Source organism: Pleurodeles waltl, chromosome 11, assembly GCF_031143425.1.
Source record: "Pleurodeles waltl isolate 20211129_DDA chromosome 11, aPleWal1.hap1.20221129, whole genome shotgun sequence".
NCBI classification, from domain to species: domain Eukaryota; kingdom Metazoa; phylum Chordata; class Amphibia; order Caudata; family Salamandridae; genus Pleurodeles; species Pleurodeles waltl.
The window spans coordinates 812,836,201-812,859,313 of NC_090450.1; the positions used below are offsets into that span (position 1 = coordinate 812,836,201).

The following is a 23,113-nucleotide window of genomic DNA, read 5'->3' on the forward strand; positions in this document are numbered from 1 at the left end:
CTTGGCCAACAGGCAGGCCCCCCTTATACATACTGTGATACATGAAGACCAAAACGGCTTCATCCCAAAACGTAATTTTTTTAAAAATATCCGTAGGCTGTTGGGGGGTCATGGGGGACACTCCCCCAGAGGCTCATGACGAGATGGAACTGTCGTTAGATATCGAGAAGGCATTTGATACCCTGGAGTGGGATTTCCTGTTTGCCACTATGCAGAGCATGGGAATTGGGCCTAACTATATACAATGGGTACAGACATTGTACGCCAAGCCACAAGCCAGGGTAAAAACGGGTGGGGTCATATCTGAGAGTTTTCTGATCACAAGAGGCACTAGACAGGGCTGTCCCTTGTCCCCCTTGCTATTTGCCATAGCAATGGAACCGCTGGCTACCCGAATACGTGCTATGAAAGAGAGATGGGGAGTGGCCAGGAGCGGGCTACACCACATTATATCACTGTACGCAGATGATGCCCTAATATATGTGCGGAATGGAAACGAGACAATACCCTTAGTAATGTCACTCCTAACCAAGTATGGGGACTTATCAGGGCTAGTGGTGAACTGGGATAAATCATGTATCTTCACGCTAACCAGATGGTCTCCGGCAAGAAAAGAGAATGCCCCTGTGGGACGCTTGAAATGGTGTTTTGATACGTTCAAATACTTGGGGGTGCACATATACCACAGAAATGAAGACCTTAAAGATGGGAACCTAGGGAGAGCACTAGCCTCTATGAAGGGATCACTACAGTTCTGGACCAAACTTCCACTGTCGCCCCTGGGCAGAGTGGCGGTGGCAAATACGTTGCTGCTGCCTAGGTTATTATATTACTTTGCGGCGCTGCCACTCTGGGTCCCCAGGAGCTTCTTTAGAGATCTGAATGCAGTTCTACTGCAACTTATATGGGGCGGTGGCAGGATAAGGGTTGCACTCACCACACTGCAGCGCCCGCTTGTTGCGGGAGGGCTGGGAGCCCCCAACTTTGAACTCTATTACGCTGCTGCACAGCTACAGTGGATACTGAACTGGATGCACAGGCCAACACAGGCGGAGTCAACATGGCTTCAGGTGCGGCTAAACGGGCACCCTTGATTACATGGCTAACGAATAAAATACAGAGGGGGGAACCTGGCAACCCGTTAATGGCAGTGGCGCACTCGTGCTGGCAAAGGTATATACAAAGGGCTATAAAGCACTTCCATACTCGCCGCTCCTCCCATTGGGATTGATCCTGGGATGGGCTAACGCAGTGGGATCGCACTCACTCAAGACTTGGACCGAGGCGGGAATAACAATGGTTGGGGACTGCTTCGAAGAGGGGAAACTGATGTCATTTGAATCCATCCAAGCCCTCACAGCAGTGAACCCTGGGCACTTCCTGACCTATTACGCCATATGTCATCTAATTAAAAAGATATGGGCGGCTGGGGATAAGGAACCCTTGATTTCTCCCACATTGCACCACATGCTGCAATTTGATGACCAAACAAAAGTAGTGACAAATTTGTACAAAACCCTGAATAAACCCCCTGAGCTTAATTTGGAGAGAACAAGGGATAGATGGAACGCAGTCCTCACTGATCCGATATCGCAAGCGGATTGGCTGAAAGCCCTCTATCACACTCGGGGGGTATCCAGAAACCCCAGGTTTCTCTACACGCAATTCAATTACATGCACCAAACATACCTATCTCCAGCCAGGATTCACTGCATGTTCCCTGGCTCGGCATCTGCCTGTCTGCGGTGTGATGCCTCAGAGGCACACTTCTACCATATGGTATGGGAGTGTGCACACATACACAGGGAATGGAGAAGAGTGGTAGAAGAGGTCTCGGAACTGACAGGTCTGACACTTGTAGCAGACCCTAAATCCTGCTTGCTAGGGCTGAGAACCAGAGAAAAGAAACATAGATATTTACATAAGTTTGTAGACCTAGCATATGTGATGTACAAAAGGCTGATTGCGATGAATTGGAAAGCGCCCAGAGCACCTGACCTAAAATCTTGGCACTCCCTCACTCTGTGCTGGACTTGGACAGAATCCCAGGTACTGAGCAAATTAGCACGCGGGGGACAACAACACACGGGGAAGGAAGCCTGGGAAACAATGGCAGCCCGACTAGAGGCAAAAAACTATGAGAGGCCGCCTTGAGCTAGATAGAGACCTTGCGTGGGTGCTGACCCGGCCACCACTCACTCAGTGGCAGCTTACCTAAATAATACCCGCAGAACACCATGCGGAAGGGGCGGGCGCCCACATCCGCTTACCAGAGGTCGGTGTCATTCATAGCGAGCAATCAGGGAGGAACGCACAAGCAGCATGTGCACAACGTACACTAACACGCCACACTTAATAATCAGACATAAGCTCAGCTTCCCTCCCCCCATTACAACCAGTAAGTGTTATCAGGGAATAAATCAACCAGAAGCCCAGAGATGGGACCATCAGGTGCCACAAAGAATGCTCCTTCAACTATGCATGTCAGATAATGAAAATGTCACTTACCTAGTGTACATCTGTTCGTGGCATCAGTCGCTGTAGATTCGCATGTTTTGCATAGCTCGCCATCTGGTGTTGGGCCGGAGTGTTACAAGTTGTTTTTCTTCGAAGAAGTCTTTCGAGTCACGGGACCGAGTGACTCCTCCTTTTGTCTCCATTGCGCATGGGCGTCGACTCCATCTTCGATTGTTTTTCCCCGCAGAGGGTGAGGTAGGAGTTGAATTGTAGTAATAGTGCCCATGCAATGGATTGACTAAGTATGTACCTATTTAAGGTTGAGATGATATATATACAAATAGTTGAAGGTAACTTCCGAACTGCTACAGGCTCCCGGGGAGGCGGGTGGGCACATGCGAATCTACAGCGACTGATGCCACGAACAGATGTACACTAGGTAAGTGACATTTTCAGTTCGATGGCATCTGTCGCTGTAGATACGCATGTTTTGCATAGACTAGTAAGCAGTTATCTCCCCAAAAGCGGTGGCTCAGCCTGTAGGAGTGGAAGTAGTTTGAAATAATGTTCTTAATACGGCTTGACCTACTGTGGCTTGTTGTGCGGATAACACGTCTACACAGTAGTGCTTGGTGAATGTGTGAGGTGTAGACCATGTGGCTGCCTTACATATTTCTTGCATTGGGATGTTTCCTAGAAAGGCCATGGTAGCACCTTTCTTTCTGGTTGAGTGTGCCCTTGGTGTAATGGGCAGCTGTCGTTTAGCTTTAAGGTAGCAGATTTGGATGCATTTAACTATCCATCTGGCTATACCTTGTTTTGATATTGGGTTTCCTGCATGAGGTTTTTGAAATGCAATAAATAGTTGTTTAGTCTTTCTGATGTTCTTTGTTCTGTCAATGTAATACATCAATGCTCTTTTGACATCTAATGTATGTAGTGCCCTTTCAGCTACGGTATCTGGCTGTGGAAAGAACACTGGAAGTTCCACTGTTTGATTTAGATGGAACGGTGAAATAACCTTTGGCAAAAATTTAGGATTAGTCCTTAGGACGACCTTATTCTTGTGTAGTTGTATAAAAGGTTCTTGTATTGTAAACGCCTGAATCTCGCTTACTCTTCTTAGGGAAGTAATGGCGATGAGAAATGCAACCTTCCAGGTTAGGAACTGTATTTCGCAGGAGTGCATGGGTTCAAAAGGTGGACCCATAAGTCTAGTTAGGACAACATTTAGGTTCCATGAAGGAACAGGTGGTGTTCTTGGTGGTATAATTCTCCTAAGGCCCTCCATGAATGCTTTAATGACTGGTATCTTATATAGGGAAGTTGAATAGGTAGTCTGCAGGTATGCAGATATTGCTGCAAGGTGTATTTTAATGGAAGAGAAAGCCAGGTTAGATTTTTGTAAGTGAAGCAAGTAACCCACTACATGTTCTGGAGTTGTGTGTAATGGTTGTATTTGATTAATATGGCAGTAGCAAACAAACCTCTTCCATTTACTTGCATAGCAGTGCCTGGTGGATGGCCTTCTGGCTTGCTTTATGACTTCCATACATTCTTGGGTAAGTTGTAAGTGCCCGAATTCTAGGATTTCAGGAGCCAGATTGCTAGATTCAGCGATGCTGGATCTGGGTGTCTGATCTTTTGGTGGTGTTGTGTCAACAGATCTGGCCTGTTGGGCAATTTGATGTGGGGTACTACTGATAGGTCTAGCAGCGTTGTGTACCAGGGTTGCCTTGCCCAAGTTGGTGCTATTAATATGAGTTTGAGTTTGTTTTGACTGAGTTTGTTTACCAGGTAAGGAAGGAGAGGGAGAGGAGGAAAAGCGTAAGCAAATATCCCTGACCAGTTCATCCATAGGGCATTGCCTTGGGACTGTTTGTGTGGGTATCTGGATGCGAAGTTTTGGCATTTTGCGTTCTGCTTCGTCGCAAACAAGTCTATTCGAGGTGTTCCCCAGAGTTTGAAATAGGTGTTCAGAATTTGGGGGTGAATTTCCCATTCGTGGACCTGTTGGTGATCTCGAGAGAGATTGTCTGCGAGTTGATTTTGGATCCCTGGTATAAATTGTGCTATTAGGCGAATTTGGTTGTGAATTGCCCAACGCCAAATTTTTTGTGCTAGCAGGCTTAACTGCGTGGAGTGCGTCCCCCCTTGCTTGTTTAGATAATACATTGTTGTCATGTTGTCTGTCTTGACGAGAATGTATTTGTGAACTATTATTGGTTGGAAAGCTTTAAGTGCTTGAAAAACTGCTAGAAGTTCTAGGTGATTTATATGCAGTCTTGTTTGATGTACGTTCCATTGTCCTTGTATGCTGTGGTGATCGAGGTGTGCTCCCCACCCTGTCATGGAAGCATCTGTTGTTATTACGTATTGTGGCACTTGGTCTTGGAAAGGCCGCCCTTTGTTTAAATTTATGTTGTTCCACCACAGAAGCGAGAGGTAAGTTTGGCGGTCTATTAACACCAGATCTAGAAGATGACCCTGTGCTTGAGACCACTGTGATGCTAGGCACTGTTGTAAGGGCCTCATGTGCAGTCTTGCGTTTGGGACAATGGCTATGCATGAAGACATCATGCCTAGGAGTTGTAATACCATCTTTGCTTGTATATTTTGTGTTGGATACATGCGTTGTATGATGGTGTTGAAATTTTGAATTCTTTGGGGACTTGGAGTGGCTACTCCTTTTGTTGTGTCTATTATGGCTCCTAGGTATTGTTGTACCTTGCACGGCAGAATGTTGGATTTTGTGAAGTTGACGGTGAACCCTAGTTTGAAGAGGGTTTGTATGATCTGATTTGTGTGATTTGAGCACTCTATTAACGAATGGGCCTTGATTAGCCAGTCGTCTAGATATGGGAACACATGTATTTGCTGCCTTCTGATGTGTGCAGCGACTACCGCTAGACATTTGGTAAAGACTCTTGGTGCGGTTGTTAATCCGAAAGGCAGTACCTTGAATTGGTAATGTATTCCTTTGAATACAAACCTTAGGTATTTCCTGTGCGATGGGTGTATTGGTATATGGAAATACGCGTCCTTGAGGTCTAAAGTTGACATGTAGTCGTGTAGTTTTAGCAATGGTAATACTTCTTGTAGTGTGACCATGTGAAAATGGTCTGATTTGATGAATGTGTTCACTATTCTGAGGTCTAGGATTGGTCTCAGCGTTTTGTCCTTCTTTGGTATCAGAAAGTACAGTGAGTAAACCCCTGTGTTTATTTGTGTGTTTGGCACTAATTCGATTGCATTCTTTTGCAATAGTGCCTGCACTTCTATCTCCAGGAGATTGGAATGATGTTTTGTCAAATTTTGTGCTTTTGGTGGTATGTTTGGAGGGAATTGTAGAAATTCTATGCAATAACCATGTTGGATAATTGCTAGAACCCAAGTGTCTGTAGTGATTTCCTCCCATGCTTTGTAATAATGACTTATTCTTCCCCCCACTGGTGTTGTGTGGAGGGGATGAGTGACATGTGAGTCACTGCTTAGTAGTAGGGGTTTTGGGGCTTTGAAATTTTCCTCTATTCCTAGGTAATTGCCCTCCTCTATATTGTCCCCGAAAACCTCCTCTGTACTGTCCCTGGTAACTGGACGGTGTTGCCTGTGAGGTGCTGGCTTGTGTGCTCTGACCCCGAAACCCCCCTCTAAAGGGTGTTTTACGGAATGTGCTGTAATTCCCTCTGCTCTGCGGGGAGTAGAGTGCGCCCATGGCTTTAGCAGTGTCCGTGTCTTTTTTGAGCTTCTCAATCGCTGTGTCCACTTCTGGACCGAACAGTTCTTTTTCGTTAAAAGGCATATTGAGAACTGCTTGCTGAATCTCTAGTTTAAATCCAGACGTTCGGAGCCATGCATGCCTTCTGATAGTTACAGATGTATTAATTGTCAGTGCAGCTGTATCTGCAGCGTCCATGGAGGAGCGGATTTGGTTGTTGGAAATGGTCTGTCCCTCCTCAACCACTTGTTTTGCCCTATTTTGTAGGTCCTTGGGCAGATGGTCAATGAGATGTTGCATCTCATCCCAATGGGCTCTGTCATAGCGCGCAAGTAGTGCCTGGGAGTTAGCGATGCGCCACTGGTTTGCAGCTTGTGCTGCGACTCTCTTACCAGCTGCATCGAACTTGCGGCTTTCTTTATCTGGGGGTGGTGCATCTCCAGATGTGTGGGAGTTGGCCCTTTTCCTAGCTGCTCCTACAACGACAGAGTCTGGTGGCAGCTGTGTAGTGATGAAAGCCGGGTCTGTAGGAGGCGCCTTATACTTTTTTTCCACTCTTGGTGTGATTGCCCTGCTTTTGACCGGCTCCTTAAAGATTTCTTTTGCGTGCCGGAGCATACCAGGGAGCATAGGCAGGCTTTGGTAGGAGCTGTGGGTGGAGGAGAGTGTGTTGAATAAAAAGTCATCCTCAACCTGTTCTGAGTGGAGGCTTACATTGTGAAATTGTGCTGCTCTAGCCACCACTTGAGAATACGCAGTGCTGTCCTCTGGTGGAGATGGCTTCGTAGGGTATGCCTCCGGACTGTTGTCTGACACTGGGGCATCGTATAAGTCCCATGCGTCTTGATCTTGGTCACCCTGGCTCATGGTGGTGTGAGCTGGGGAATGTGATGGAGTTTGTGCTGGTGAGACGTTAATCACAGGTGGAGGAGAGGGTGGTGGGGTAACTTTTTTCACCACTTTTGTTTGTGGTGTCTGTTCAGTTTGGAACTCCAATCTTCTTTCTTCTAATAGGGGGAAGGGTGCTTATTTTTCCTGTCCCCTGCTGTATGAAAATACGCTTTTGCGTATGGTCTACATCAGTTGAGTGTAGCTCTTCCTCAAACCTATGCTTTTGCATTTGGGAGGTTAGCGAGTGCTCTTCTGTATAAGAGCCTGAAACTGGGTCGGTTGCAGTTTGTTTTGCCACCGAAACCCTGTCTGCATCTTTTTTCGGCTCCGAGGTGACTTTTTTCTTTTTCGGGGCCGAAACCTCTCGGCGTCGATCTTCTTCGGTGCCGCTGTCTCGGCGTCGAGCCGTGTCTACACCGGTATCTCGGTGTCGATGCTTGTCTCCAGCACTTTCTCGGTCCCGAGAAGGCTGCGTGCCGGTGTCTCGACCGGAGTCGGACGATCTCGGCACTGTTTGGGCCTTTTTCGGTGCCGACGGTCGGTCACCGAATTTATGGGTCGAGCCATGGCCTGGTGGCAGTGGCGTCCCCTGGGCCTTGTAAATCTTCTTCTGAGTGGCTTTCGACGTCTTACTCACGGTTTGTGTATCGTCGAATCCTTCGGAGTCCGATTCTTGGATCGAAAAGGTTCCCTCCTCTTCTTGTTCCTCGAACTCCCGGTGGGCTGTCGGCGCGGATGCCATCTGAAGTCTTCTGGCTCGACGGTCTCGGAGTGTTTTTCGGGACCGGAACGCACGACAGGCCTCGCAAGTGTCTTCACTGTGCTCAGGTGACAGGCACAGGTTACAGACCAAGTGTTGGTCTGTATAGGGGTATTTATTGTGGCATTTGGGACAGAAACGGAACGGGGTCCGTTCCATCGGCGTTCTTCTGCACGCGGTTGGGCCGACCAGGCCCCGACGGGGGATCGAAAAACTACCCCGAAGGGCACCGGAGCTCTTCGATCTTCGATGCGGTGTTGAATCTAACTACGCCGATCCCGAACGCAACAATACCGACGAAAATCTTCCGAAATTAGCTATCTTTCAGTTCCGAAACTCGGAGCGACAGGAACACGTCCGAACCCGATGGCGGAAAAAAAACAATCGAAGATGGAGTCGACGCCCATGCGCAATGGAGACAAAAGGAGGAGTCACTCGGTCCCGTGACTCGAAAGACTTCTTCGAAGAAAAACAACTTGTAACACTCCGGCCCAACACCAGATGGCGAGCTATGCAAAACATGCGTATCTACAGCGATAGATGCCATTGAACATATATATACTGTAAGTAATAATAATACCTAAGTTATGTTATAAGTGTGGTGGGGTTTTCTTTTGTTTTTTTATTGTATATATATTCTTTTTTCTCTCTCCTTGCTTTGTTGTACCCTCCTCTCTTCTGTTATTAAGTGAGGAAGTAAAGGTATATCAGACCCACAAAATTCTACCAATGTAACCACATATTCATGTTGTATGGATCTGCATTGAAAACTCAATAATTTTTTTTTTTTTTTTTAAAACAAAAAATTAACCAGTACAGTTCCCTTTTGATTTTCCTGAGAATTCCGGGAGTAAGTGGGATCAGGGGAAAAGCATAGGCATAAGTTCTGGGCCACTGCATCGAAGGGGCATTCCCCCAGGATCCTTTTCAAGGGTACCTGCTGGCGTAAAACCAGCATTACTTGTTCTCTTGTGATGCAAAAATATCTAGCTTGGGTTTGCCCCATCGCTGAAATATGGCATCCAGGACCAGTTGGTTCAGTTACAATTTGTGACAACTTTGGGTCGTTCTGCTCAAGGTGTCTGCTAGAGAGTTTTGTACTCATGGGAGATGTTCTGCCGTTTTGTCACTTGATGATGTTGTGGCCATTGCCAGATAGTCTGAGCTTCTTAAGACAGAATATTGGATCTTGTACCTCCCTATTTGTTGATGTAATGCATACTCGTCATGTTGTCTGTTCTTATTAACAAGGAGGACCCCTGAATCCTCTGCAAAAAAAAGCTTGAAGAGCCAGGGAGATTGCTCTGAGCTCAAGGAAGTGGATATGCATTCTGCACTGCTCTTGAGTCCACTTTCCCTGGATTTGGAGGTCTTACAAATTAGCTCTCCACCCTTCTATGCAAGTGTGTGTTGTAATGATATACTCTAAAGTGGGGGATTGGGGGAGGAATGTCAATCCTGCAGAGAGGTTGCTGGAGCTTGCCACCAGGGAAGAGCTGCTTTAGTCACAGGTGTGATCTGGATGATGTCGTCAAATTGTCCTTTCACCTGGAGACACTGTGCTTCCAGTTATTTTTAGAAGGATCGCATTTTGAGACAAGCATGAGGCACTAGGAAAACAGCTTAAGACATCATGCAGAGTAGAGATTTGATCAGGCGAACTGAAGCGCACTTTCTTTTTGAAAGGGTGCAGGCCAGCACAGAGAGTTTCTGTTGCCCGTCTTCAGACAAGAATGCCCTTTCGAGCAATATGTCTGGAGTTACTCCCAGAAAGGGTATCCTTGTGGAAAGCAAAAGGAGAGAGACTTCTGGAAGCTGGCTGTGAGCCCCAAGGGTCTGAAGGAGGTGAAGACACTTGAAAATATCCCTACACTCCTATTGGAAAGATGGAGACTTTATCAGCCAGTCATAAAGGTATGGGAAAACCTAAACGCCTTTTTGCCGCAGGTGGGCTGCCACTGGGGCAAGACCTTTTGTAAGTATCCGAGGAGTGGACTGGAGACCAAAGGGAAGGAACAACAACTGGTAGTGAGTAACGGCTACTGTGAATCTGAGGAATTTGAGATGCTTGGGATGGATAGGAACCTGGAAACAGGCATCCTGGAGATCAAGGCTGATAAGAAAATCTCTATGGTTGAGAAGGTGGGGAATTTCTTGGAGGGAAACCCTACGGAAAGATTGCTTCTTCAGCTACTTGTTGAGTTTCCTGAGGTTGAGAACGGGGCACCACTCCCCTGATTAATTCCTCACTAGGAAAAATGGAAGTAAAATCTCTTTACTTTTTGAGAGTGTGGAACCTGTTCTCTAGCTCCTTTTGACAATATGGCTAAAACCTCTTTGCAAAGAAGATGAAAGTGAGATGACAGGAATTTTGTTGCTGGAGTTTGAGGTGGAACCTGAGTGAACTCCAGAGTATCTAGGGCCCATTTGTCCATAGTTACTTTACTCCAGTGACGCAGATACTGGGAAATTCTGGCACACACCGAAGGATGAGTCGGGGGTGTAGGAAGTATACTGAGGATGTCACTGCTCCCTAACAATATCCATTGTGCAGTCAATTTCAGATGCTGCCTTTTCACCTTCCTGTCAAATGTGTGTAGCTGCAGCTTTTTTGTCTTCTGACAAATCCAGATGTGTGGCGATGTTGGACCACATCTGGCTATCCTATCACCCCGGAATGGTCACAGAGCTTGCGGCACGGACAGTTGTGACGGACATGACTGTGAATCTTTTTCCAATATTATCTAGTGCCTGCCCTCCTTGTCAGGCAGAGAAGAAATTTGAAGGATGTTAGACCCAGGTTGTGCAGCCTGAGTCATGACCGAATCAGGTCTTGGTTGTCCAATCAAACAAGCAGATGAGTCCTCTGGTGCTTTATATCTTTTATCTATTCTAGGAAGAACGGCAGTGACAGTCACCAGTGTTCCTTATTTTAACTCCTTCCTCCTAGATATAATCCATAATCTGTACTGCTCTGACTGTTTTTCTGGATTGCTCCTTGAAATCATACAAAAAACAGTCAAATTGTTTAACAGTAATGGGAAGCTGGAAATGATGACCACTCTCTCCATTAGCAAGTGAAAACCACCAATATCTTCCAGTTGAGAATCCACTGGTTTTAGAGCTGTAGGGGAAGCTGGAGGAATCATCCCATTCCTTGGTGATGGTGCTAATGTGGGTTATTTTGCAGTCTTCCCGACCCAGTTAATCCCCATCATCATCATCACCTGTTGTAGAGGGATCTGTACCACTGCAGGTGGTTGCTGCACTTCAACCGGTGCTGGGAAGCGCTAGTAATTTTCCTTAAGCATGTTTTGCAGATCTTGCATCAAGGTAGACAGAACCTGTACCATGCCTGGTGGTGGAGGAGGAGCTTAAAGATGGTATTGCTCCACGTAGTAGAGACTTTAACAGGCTCGTAATAATCCTCTTCCCCCTCTATATTTGACGTGCAGCTCTGAGGGACTGTGGGCTGCACTGAACATCCCTTGATCATCATCTTTGGATTCTTGAAGATCCAACAAGTGGCTGGGAGATAGTGAGGACACTTCACCAGGAGATGTGTATTCAGGGGAAAAACCTTCTGTAGATGGCAACATCCTCATTGACAAGGTATTTGACGGTAGCGTCGGCAGTGTGGGCAAAAGCAACATTTGGTTTCTTCTGCTTGAACTTTGCAGATGATGAGCAGGACTTTTGCGACGGTTGTGTTGTTGATGGCGTCGTCAACGAGGTACTCGTCGAGGGTGGTAGTGACGCAGATGCGGTAGTCAACGGCATTGGTATAGCCTTCGATGTCACTGTCATCATTGACAAGGTAGAAATCGTCAACGGAGTGGTTGTTGTCAACAAAGTAGTCTTCGATGTTGCAGAAACCGTCCTTGACATCAACTGAATTGATGTCAATGGCGTAAGCATTGACGGACGGCCGCCAATCATCTAAATCTTGATTTTAGAAGCAGTCGACGAAGGTTTTGATGGCGGTGATGCCATCAACAACATTTTTTCTGTGAACTTGGTCTTTTTTTTTTTAAACCAATTTAGACAAGGTTTCAATAGGAGGGCTATAGATGGAGTAGAAGGCTCAGATTTAGAGTCTGAGGAAGTCCTATTCTGTTTTTCCTCAGATGAGGAGCCTTGCCTAGATACATGGTGGGTCTTTTTAAAGGGTTTCTTGCTTTTATGAGGGGACTTATGGTTAGACCTTTCCCTCTTTCTGGAAGTCTGAGAGGAGATGGAACACTCACTACTTTTCTCTTCAGAAACAGCAGCAGTCTTGGTTTTAAGTTTCTGGAAACATAATAAAAGTGTTACCTCACGGTCCTTGAGGGTTTTGGTAGAAAAAGGTTTGCATATCTTGCAGTCTCTCACCTTGTGGGATGGATGAAGGCAACAAATACATTCTGAATGAAGCCTTTTCTTACCACAGGTGGCACAGTTCTGAACAGTCCTTTATTTACCAGTTCAATTCTGACATACTGGAACAGAGAACGAATAATTTGGAAATAAACAAATCTGAAGAACTGAGCAGAGCTCAGGGAGACACCCTCGCCCAGGACGTGCAGTGAAAATCTGAGGGAAGATGCCTCTGTTGGGAGTGTTCTAAGAGTGCTGCCGCCCGATTGGTCTTTGTTCAACTTTGGTCTTTTTTTTTAATATATATATATAAATAAATAAAAAATAAAAAAGGAAGGACCATAGATAGGCTATTAAGCTGAACCTTGTATTCCCTTTACAGCCTACTGATATATACTGCTTACTATGATTATGTGTGACTACTATTTCAACGACGGGGAATGATTCAAGCATGTGAATCTATGAAAGATACCCCAATACTGGAGAATCAAAGCTTCATCTTTGCATTATGGTACCCTTAGTTTTATTTATGCCAACAGAAAGGCAGTACAAGTATTCACAATAGGAGAAATTTCTGTGAATAACACATTAATTTCATAGCAAGCCTTCTGTTCCCGCTAGGGTGCGAGCGCTCTCAATCTATTCTGCCACCTCCGACTGCAGTTTGCATTCAGGGTATCCATATCTAAATTCCCCAACGTGCCAGGGAAAAAAAACACTCTTTACAGCTTACATAGTATCCCTACTCGGCCATTCCTATCTCGTATCTATACATCGACTACCCAACATCTACGATAGGTGCACTTCCCGCAGCCAGGCGCAAACCGGAGACCACTCCGTGTTACCAACTTTCACATAAGACATGAGTATATTGCTGTTAGGAACAACTCAATTACAGACATAATCTAATACAATTCAAATATTTGCATCAATACTGTTGTACACCTGATAGAATATCACAATTTGCTGGTGCTTGTGAATACCGAAGGTGTGGCCTCTTTAAAGGAGACTTTATACATGTCATGGCACTGCCTGGGCCTAGTCTCTTTCTGGCGCGATATTTGTGTCAATTATTGACATCTTATGACATCTAAATCCCCCAAGGTCCCCTTGCTGAGGGACACTACGGCTTTGCCAACTCCCAGCCGCTGTCTTGCCTCTATATTAATAGTGCTTGCTAAGCGATGCATTGCCATGGTCTGGCTGCAGATGAGAACCCAATCAGGCTTGTGCTGGCTCCTAGAGGCAACATATTACCAGACATGATAGATCACTACGCCAATATGGCTCCTCCTGTCTCTCACCCCTTCGGACATTTGGGTACCATTCCGATCGTATTTACTGCGAAACACTGGGCACTCCCCCTCTCAAACTAAGAGTGCTCCCCACTCACCACTTTGATCCACAACATTGCTTGGCACCTTTTTTTTTTGTTCTCTCCCTGCACTACCATTGTGAAAGATACCATTTCTTACACAGACTGTCTCTGAATCTCAAGTGTATAAATTTCACTGTAATGACTGCAATTTATGCTGGTATATTGTAAAAACAAAAAAGCAGTCTTTACCAGACTGCAAAGGACAAAACTGGGACAGCAGTTAAATAAGGCAGAGGGGCGAATGCGAGAGATGCTCCTCTGTCAGAAGCAGAATTGGTTTTCACACGTCTAACTGGAATACATGAGGCTCTGCCTGTTTATATTGGAAAGGTTGCAACAGTCACTGTCTGTTCCAGTCCAAATTCTTTTATCCACTCATGCCTTGGTACACAGTAGAGACAACTCACATTAGAGGTACAGACCATGTTTCAAGTGCAAATAACCTTTGGTCAGTCCTGGCTTGGCAGCCAAGAAACCTTCACATTCTTAAAGTCACAGTTGACATTTCCCGTTACACGAATAGGCTTAGAAGACTGAAAATTCAAAAGCATTAGGCTAAAAAAGTGTAGGGCTAGCTGACTGTTACATATGACGTCCACTTGGCTACATTCCCATGAGGCGAAGGGCCACTCCTGTTCATCTCTAAATCACCGTCCAGCTGCCTCTGACAGTTTTGCATCAGCATGTGTGCTGCACTGGTAGAAGCACTGCTTCCACAGTAATCATGTTTGTAAAGCGAAACACGCTTTTGACATTGCATAAACTATTTCAGGAGCACTACAGCTATGTTATAGTCTATCCATGTCCAAGAAACTGCAAAAGAGGGCTGGGGAGGGGTAATTTCTGAAGTGTATCCTACTACATAGACATCATGCTTTATTCTAGTCATGATAAATTGTTACTCAAAGTGTCACACGTAAGGCATTGAAATGTCACTCGCGTGCACACTGAAAATACAAAAATGTTACACATAACCAAATTGGAAATTTGGCACCTATGCAAGTGGTCATCATTCCATTTTGGTTAAAGTAGGGTCCTAACACTCCGACGTTTCTGAGAGACCTTAAGACTTAACAATGCAGACACGTTTGATGGGGTTGCAAACTCAAATATATTGTGCCAATTTATATATTAGTTAAAAATGGAGTTAGATGAGTTACCCCAGCTAACATTTAAAAGTCAATTTGGAAATATAGGGTCAGATGTACAAAGCATTTTAACGGTCACAAACACATCAATTCAGTATTTGTGTTTATTAAAATGCTTTTCCTTATGTGATAATACCACTTTAGGAGTTAGGAAAGTTATTTGACTCGGAAAACTGGATTCCAAATGAATACATATTTGGTATCTGGAAGGGGTGTGTTGCAGTCGTCCCCTCCAAATAAATCAGGGACATTGATAATTTATCAACAGCTAAAAGGTGGTAATACCCCATTCGCAAATTTGTGAATGTGAAAAAAAAAAAATCAAAGTTTGTTGAAGAGTAGGCAGGTGTCTACCACTGCCAACTCTTAAATAAAAAAAAATAATAAACTTGTCTCGAATCGCTTGAAACGCAGTCCTGTTTTCTTTAAGGAAAAGAGGCAGAATTTAAAAAGTCTTTGCTCATTAAAAAAGAATTAGACATGGTCTGAGGACCCCAGCAGGCCACTATCCCTGTGATTTGCTCTAATTGTAATGAGTCAGAGACGTGCCGTAATTAATAATCATAAAATAGGTCAGATTACGACCCACTACAATTCAGATTTCTAGGAATTGGCCCGTTGGGCCAATTCTTAGAACTTTACTAATCGCAAAAATAATAGTCACCATTAGCAGCAAGTATTTTGTGACCAGATATTAGTATATCTGGCCCACTGTCACTAACTCAAAAAGGTATGGGAACCACAGTGATAGATCAACAACTATTTGGAACATATTTTTAAATACAATGGACTATCCATCCTGAAATCTACTAATCTGTTGTTACACCTTACAGTACATACAGTTAAAGCTTACAGACTAATAAATGGAAATTAATATAAGATTGACCCATTTGAACATTATCATTAAAGAGTTTATTGTAAATGAATTAAAATAATTATAATAAAATAGAGCAGAATCAGAATGATAAAACATTGGTACTTTTACCAAACATTACAAAACAGCATGCACTGCATTTCCTAAACTCCCTTATACAAATTAGTGCCATAACTTAAAGAACCATCTACCTCAAAAACATTAGAAGACAGAGGATCTGCCCTGTGTAATAAAATGGAAAAACCTTATTAGCCAAGAGCTGGCAACCATCAGATTAATTTGATAATGCAACAGCCTTTATTTTGATTAATCTACAAATGATTTCTGGCTTAGGAAATTACAGAGGATGATGCTGCCCACCCATCTCATCTGCCAACTTTTGCATAAGAATAAATACAAACGTAACTGTTCTGCCACTTGGTGTCTGCTACACAAAACTGACCTGCCTAATTAGTAGTTGTCACACATAAACCTCGAAAACGTGCCTTTAACATTCTATTTTACGATCTGGACAAATACAGAACACATGTAATATATCCTTATGTCAGGAACTGGTAACCTAATAAGACAGAGTTGTTTAAATAGAACTGCAATGGAAAGAAAGCTAAGCAAGTTACTTTTCTGAAACATGCACAGAAAACAGTAACCTCGAATACTAGATAACTGCCACAATTTTTTTATTTTTAATGTAGTCCACCTCAGCACACGCCCAAAGACTGTCATTAGTTCAATCATCCACCGGTTTCTGCAGAGTGCCATTAGTGGCACTCTGAAGGGGAGAACAACATTTAATAAATGAAGCATCTAACATGCCTGCCATTTTCATTAGTCTCAACTTAACTCTTAGTTGGCTTGGCGAGCATAATGATGGTGCAAAGAAACTCAATTTAAAACTTTTACCATAACATTTTTTCCAATCATGTGCTCATTCCATCCTCAAAAGTCAAAGCACCATATAAAAGTGAGGGTATCAACTTTGCTTTGACCAGCCAATATTCCTCCATTTTTGTAATTAATGCCCCTCTGAATTGGTCCATTTAGTTTTTGTTCTGGTCATTTGTGACTAGCCCTAATTTTTATGGGTATCTTTCTGTAGTGATCAATATGCACATGCCCGTTCTTTTTGTATATACACGCCTTGCACTTGGTATCACATTTGCCGCTGTGTGTTCACCCCACGAGCAATGCACCATTATTGTTTTTGTGTTTATATTTCAGTGAACAAATGCCTTTAACAATATTAAAGTTTGGTATATGGGAGTCCGTGGGATTTATTAAAATTATCGCCTCAAAACAAGTTCTTGCTGAACAATTTTTCCTTAAATACAGACATTATAGTACATCTTAGAAGAGATCTTGATTAAAAAATACAATCTTTATTTTTACACGGGACTGCCACTAAATGATTAGAATAGTTTGTTTCCAGGACCTTCCAGTGCGGAGTTATGAAACTGAAACAGTCTGATAGCACACGAGTTAAGGCAATACAGCATCATTTTAGAAATAACGGGTGTCTGGTGAAAATATTATTCTACGTGACTGAAACTGCAAGTTCTTGTCAAACTTTCAGGTCCAGTAGGTCTCCATTATTTACTTCTTAAAGAAAAAAAAGTGTCCATACACTTTATCCGACAGACTTTCGTGTTGTTGCAGTGACAAAGCATTAACACACAAGTGATATTAAGTGGCTTGGTTTAAAGCTGGACACCAGAAGATACTTTATCAATTCAACTACATTACTTTACATGAGTGGGGAACAAAAGTGTATTTCAAAAGTAATAGCTCGAGCTGAACATTAATTTTACATTCTGTGACTGTGACTGTGAAGAAAACGATCAGTTGCAAAACTACCACCACCTCATGATGTAAGCATTGAAAATTTGGCCAGTCTACCTTTGACGAGTCAAGTGTATAAAAGGAATATCATGGCTACCCAATGGGTGTGCAACAGTACGAGCATTTGGAACACACCTGGGATATATACGGCCCCGTAACCACTGCCACTGGACGCAGAGAAAAGGCTTCATATATAAACACATAAAAAAGTTTTTTCCTGAAAAGGATCAGGAATTCCAATTCACATCGCTCGAAGTGGAAAGGGAAAACCCCAACATCAGGGGAACGTTTTCCAGAACAAGGGTGTCCCTAGCCTATTTTATCCTTGACATTGGTATCTAGGGCACTCATGTCAAACAGGTCAATTAGGGCTCATAAGTTTGAGACTGAAGAGACAGGAACCAGACTAGCAAGGGTACAAGGCACAAGACAGAAGGTCGTGCAGCTACACTCAAACTTTCAATCTTACATCGACACAATTTTACTTCGCCAACAGAAGTCTGTTTTACACATGTAGACAAAGCTCATATAAACAGGGTGAGCGTTTACAAATAAGCTGTTTGAAATACGATTGCAGATATTAAAATTAATTGTGCTTATCCATAAAACAGACTAGAATAAAACACAATTTAAACATGGAAACGAAGTCTTATAGCTTTAATATGTGGAAAATAAGGAGTGCACTTAGTTGCATGTCTAACAATTCAGGGAATGTGCAGTGAACTTATAAAAGCATCTCGTGTTTCAAAAGATTTGATGAGCATTCAGTGTACCTCGAAAGAAAGTTGTGTTTCTGGAAGGTCTGGCTGGATGAAGGGAAGATATCAAGGAATGCCCAGAGCGTGGTGCAGGTATCACACAGGTACAGAACAACATCTTTCAGCTCCTAGCAGGAGAAACATTCAGAGGCAGGGAATCAGACATAAGCGTGAGTGTCAGAATAAGTCTTGATCTGTAAACCCTAAATTTAACTCCTAACTTGAAACAAATCACCATGGGCATTGGGATTCCAAATGCAACACATTTCCCATTTTAGCTTGCATTTCTTACAAAGAATTTGAGTAAGTGAAAAGTAAAGCAGAAAAAGATCAGTTTTCTGTGCTGCACAATGCTTACTTGGACACAGGGAAAATGTACTACTGACGTATTGTACTTGCTACAACTGTTGAAGAGTTTGAAACTGCACCAGTTTTTTTTATAATGCAGCTGTGTTTTGTAATCCAACAGGAGTGTATAGCTTAAGAACAGGAAAATAATTCTAAAAACCTGCAACGGCATCTCCGATGGTGTTACTCGGATTTTTTCTGCCAGTCTCTGTGGTTCAGGTGATGCTCTATCATCTTGCAAGCCACATTCACCAAGAATGTTATTAAATACCTACAAACAAAAGGAAAAATAATGCTTGTCACCATTTCCTTGAAAGGCTAAAGGCATGCAAGCTTTCAAACAATTTATGGAAACCGAGATAAACTGGATGTGAGCAAGTGGAGGGGTGTTAAATAGAAGCAGAAAAGGAGTAGTAGGCACCAGATAAAAGATGTGTTTGTAAAACTAAGAAGCAACACTCTAACAGCCACCGGTGTCACTGTAGCACACTGATGTCTTGCAATGTCACAAAATGGAAAGATGCAAGGAACACTGTAAAAATAAAGAGAACTGAATGTGCAGCAGCATGATATTCTGGGAAAAGGTTTATTCCTGTATAACATGAAGCATCAACTCTGGGCTAAGGCCTGCACAAATACTCCATAGCTGGTTGCTGAGATAACCTCACGGCGGAGCTATGTGCAAACATGGATGAAGCTACCCATGCCCGTAGCTGGGAACCTGCGGCTGTTACCTAATGACTAGAAGAGAGTACTATCAGCTGTCTCATTGCAGGAGTAGCATGTTCATTCCCACATTGTTACACACACTGACAGGACACAAGGGTAATTGATTGATCAACTTTGATCCATGGAGACAGGAGTGGGCTAGTTTTACCAACTGGTGTTTTAAAAAATGTCTTCTCATTTTTTTTTTCATTTTGGCTTTTTCTCCATTTCAAAAAATGTTTATGTATTAATGCATACTGCCATTAAACGTGCGAATCAGGTTTGCTGCTGTACCGTTTGCAGACATCTAGGGCCAGATGTAGCAAACTTCCGAATTGCGACCTGCAAATTGCGAGTCAGAGTGACTCGCAATTTGCGAGTCGCAATTCGGAATGTTGGATGGTGTCCCTGACACCATCTGCGACTCGCAAGGGGGTCGTAAAGGCCCACCTCATGAATATTCATGAGGTGGGTCGCAATTTGCGACCCTTTGCGAGTGGCGGCATTCACAGGGTTGGTGTCCTGCTGCGGACAGCAGACCACCATGTCTGTGACTGCTTTTTAATAAAGCAGTTTTTTTTTTTGTAATGCAGCCCATTTTCCTTACAGGAAAACGAGATGCATTACAAAAACTAAAAATGAAACGTTTTTGTTTCATTTTTTCAGAGCAGGCAGTGGTCCACAGAACCACTGCCTGCTCTGAAAATTTTTTTGCAGTTCCATTCACAAAGGGAAAGGGGTCCCATGGGGACCCCTTCCATTTTGCGAATGGGTTACCACCCATTTCAAATGGGTGCAAACTGCGATTGGTTTGCAACCGTGCTCGCGGTCACAAAGCAATCCTGTATTGCACTGCGACTCGCAATTAGGAAGGGAACACTCCTTCCTAATTGCGAATCGCAAATCCGTTTTGTGATTCGGGAACCAGGTTACCGAATCGCAAAACGGGTTGTGTGCATTGCAAAGTGCATTTTGCACATCACAAACAGCGAAATTCGCTGTTTGCGATGTGCAAACTGCTTCCTACATCTGGCCCTTAAATCCTTGTGTAGCTCTTTTTATGTGTTGAAGTAGATGTACTGCATCATGATACAACAGTCTCTGTGACATCTTTCTGGTTTGTCAACTGAGCCGTAAAAAGTGATTTGAAACCGAAAAATGCACAATAAAGAGAGTCCACTAAAATTAGGCATCAACTCTGGAGGAGGACAGTGAATATACAATACAAAAGAGAGAATCGCTCAGGCAGAAAGAGAACAAGTTAGTCATCTGAGTCTCTCCTGCACCGAAGTCCTTACTTCAATGTTCCCAGATCCACACATGAGCAGCTCTTTCTGTTCAGGATTTTGGCTTTGCATTTGCAAATTGTTACTACTGTTTAGCCCATTACAGAATCAGGACTACAAATCCCACAATGCAAAACAAAAAACCTGTGCTCAGTGAGCTACTAGAATAGGGGATACCATAAGGGTGATGGGAGAATGCATGCAAAATGCCCAAGCCACTGGCAATCCTCAGGCAATCCTGTCAATCGTTTTTCACCCACTGTGCGACTCTAGAAAGAGGCGAGAAACATGAAATACAGTCTCAATCCTGCTCCAATAGTAACAGCCTTGGCCAAGCTTCCAGGCCAGTTCCCCTCAACAGGAACGCAAGCAACTCACAGAATGTCCTGATTATAGTTCCGGTGAAAGAATATTTTTTACATAGAATACATAAAGAAAAAACATAGCTAGGGGCTTGTGGTGGAAGAGCTTGCCTGATTCTAAGATGGCCACACTCCTTGGCAGTTCTCGCACAGTTCTGATCTCAGTGGCGGTTTTCTGTCATGGGGAGGCCATAGTGGGGTTTGAGTGAGCAGGATGCAATGTGCAGATAAGGTGGAGTTGCATTCAGGGGTACAGCAGGTCTGCAGTTGATCCTGGGACCATGGTCGCCCCCTTGTTTTCCAGCCTCTGGAGCTGGCAAGATAGCATGCCCATAGCAGCGAAAGACAGTGTTTCACATAGCTGAAGCTTGTGGAATTTGTGGTGTGCTTCCACCCAGTGGAACCAAGAAATTACTACAGAGGTGTTGCCGCGAGAATAATGAAAGAGAAAGCCAACAAGAAGTAGCGGAGCACAACTGGCCTGGCACCAGGGGCCTACACTCCTTGCTAGAAGACGTCAGCCAACAAACTATTGAGAGGCCCTGAAAAGAACACAGATATATAGCAGAAGAGTTGCAACTATGCCACCTAACAAAACAGTACCCAATGAAATCAAAGAGCACTTCCTTACCCCGAAGGGCCTCGCACACAATAGAGACAGAAAGGGAGACATGGCTCTTCCTAAACATTCTGGGTTACAGATCAAAGAAGGAAACTTACGGAGAATGATTACACTGAGAGACCTGCAGAGAACACTGCTAAGAATTAAGGAGAAGGTTTCCTACAATGAAAAAGCAGAGCAACATATCCAGAAACAAGTCTTGACTAAAGAGGCTGAGGTTAAAATGACTCTGACGGAGGTAAATGTGAAGGAACATGTCACATCGGCCAAGATGCCACGGATTAGAGAATTGTGCATTTGCCTTTATCTTCATCCTCATGAACTAAGTAGAATTTTTGGAGGATGACATCACAGCTGCCAAAAATCTACATTTTTCCATAGCTGGTGGTCCTGCGCATACATCTAAGTGTACTGGAAATAAATTATCACATATTAAAGCAAGAAATCAGTCGGTCAAATCAGCTACTGCTACTACTGCTGGGAGACCCAGGGGAGAATAGCATATTCATTTTAACCAATCCAATGCAGAAACGAATTGCCCACCTGCTACAGACGGCACGGCTATGCATGTCCCAAATGTAACTGCTGCAACTCCTCAGATCATCAAGTGGGTTGGGAACTATCTGGTCCATCTATACCATGGTGCAGCTTCACAGTGTCATACACAATAAGAGTTTATAAAATTTCAGAGGGCCTAGCTCCCGTTCATTACCGATATGAAGAGGGACCAAATACTTGGAGATAATCCCACAATTTTCTCCATGACCCTATGCCACTCTGGGTTGTGTGACCTGTCCCCCTCTGGAAGTGGTGACAGCAATACCTCAGATCCTCAAGGATAGTCTCCATATACTACCATAATATACCCACTGCAATCTGATCTTTTGATGTTAATGCATGTTACAGCACTCTTGAGATTGATTCCTAATATAACGCAGTGAGATTTATTTTTCCTCCTGGTTTTTACCTTTCAACTTCATTGTTATCCCTTTAATGGCTAGACAAGTTAATGAATCAAAATGTCATGTTATATTATGTTTAAAAAAAAAAGAAGAAAAAAAAAGATTTGTATTTTTCCGTATCCTGGGGATTCCTTCCCAAATAGAAAAATTGAGGTCTTGAAAACTGAAGTACATTTTGTTTTTCACATCCCGCTTTTTCATGAAGAAGTGGTGGTCCTGTGCAATATATGCAGGTAGATTGTCTGCCCACAAAAGCCTTTCCGGAAGGAGTGAACACAAGGAGATACAGCACTGGTGCAGTTAGCAGATCCTGTTGAGTGTGACAAGAGCACCTGCCCAGAAAAAGGATATGGAGCTTAATGAACCAGGATAAATATTTTCCCAAACCTCAGGTTGAGGACCCTTCAATGCAGAATAGATCTGCAAGGCATCAAATAAGGAGATGAACACTTCACAGTTGAACAACACTGTTGTTCCCATATTGATAGCCCGAGATGAGATAAGATGTTTGTTTTTTTTAGTTCAAAGGTGAGGAGACAATATTTTCTTCTAGATTTGAAGACGCATCTTAAACCAAGATGATATAACAGGGGCTTCATGGTTTATTTTGCTGCGTATTTATAGATAACTAACGAGCCACATTTGATTT

At 43.6% G+C, this 23,113-nt stretch overlaps 1 protein-coding gene across 1 annotated transcript in view; it reads right to left on the reverse strand.

Annotated features, from left to right (window-relative positions):
• ASCC2 (activating signal cointegrator 1 complex subunit 2) overlaps positions 1 to 23,113 on the reverse strand; it is a 378,910-nt gene that overhangs the window by 318,878 nt on the left and 36,919 nt on the right. Inside the window, exons 6-7 of the mRNA XM_069214595.1 lie at positions 18,685 to 18,795; positions 18,192 to 18,304 (exon numbers count right to left, since the gene is read on the reverse strand). Coding sequence (XP_069070696.1) covers positions 18,192 to 18,304; positions 18,685 to 18,795 — 224 coding nt within the window. The remainder of the gene's footprint in view (positions 1 to 18,191; positions 18,305 to 18,684; positions 18,796 to 23,113) is intronic.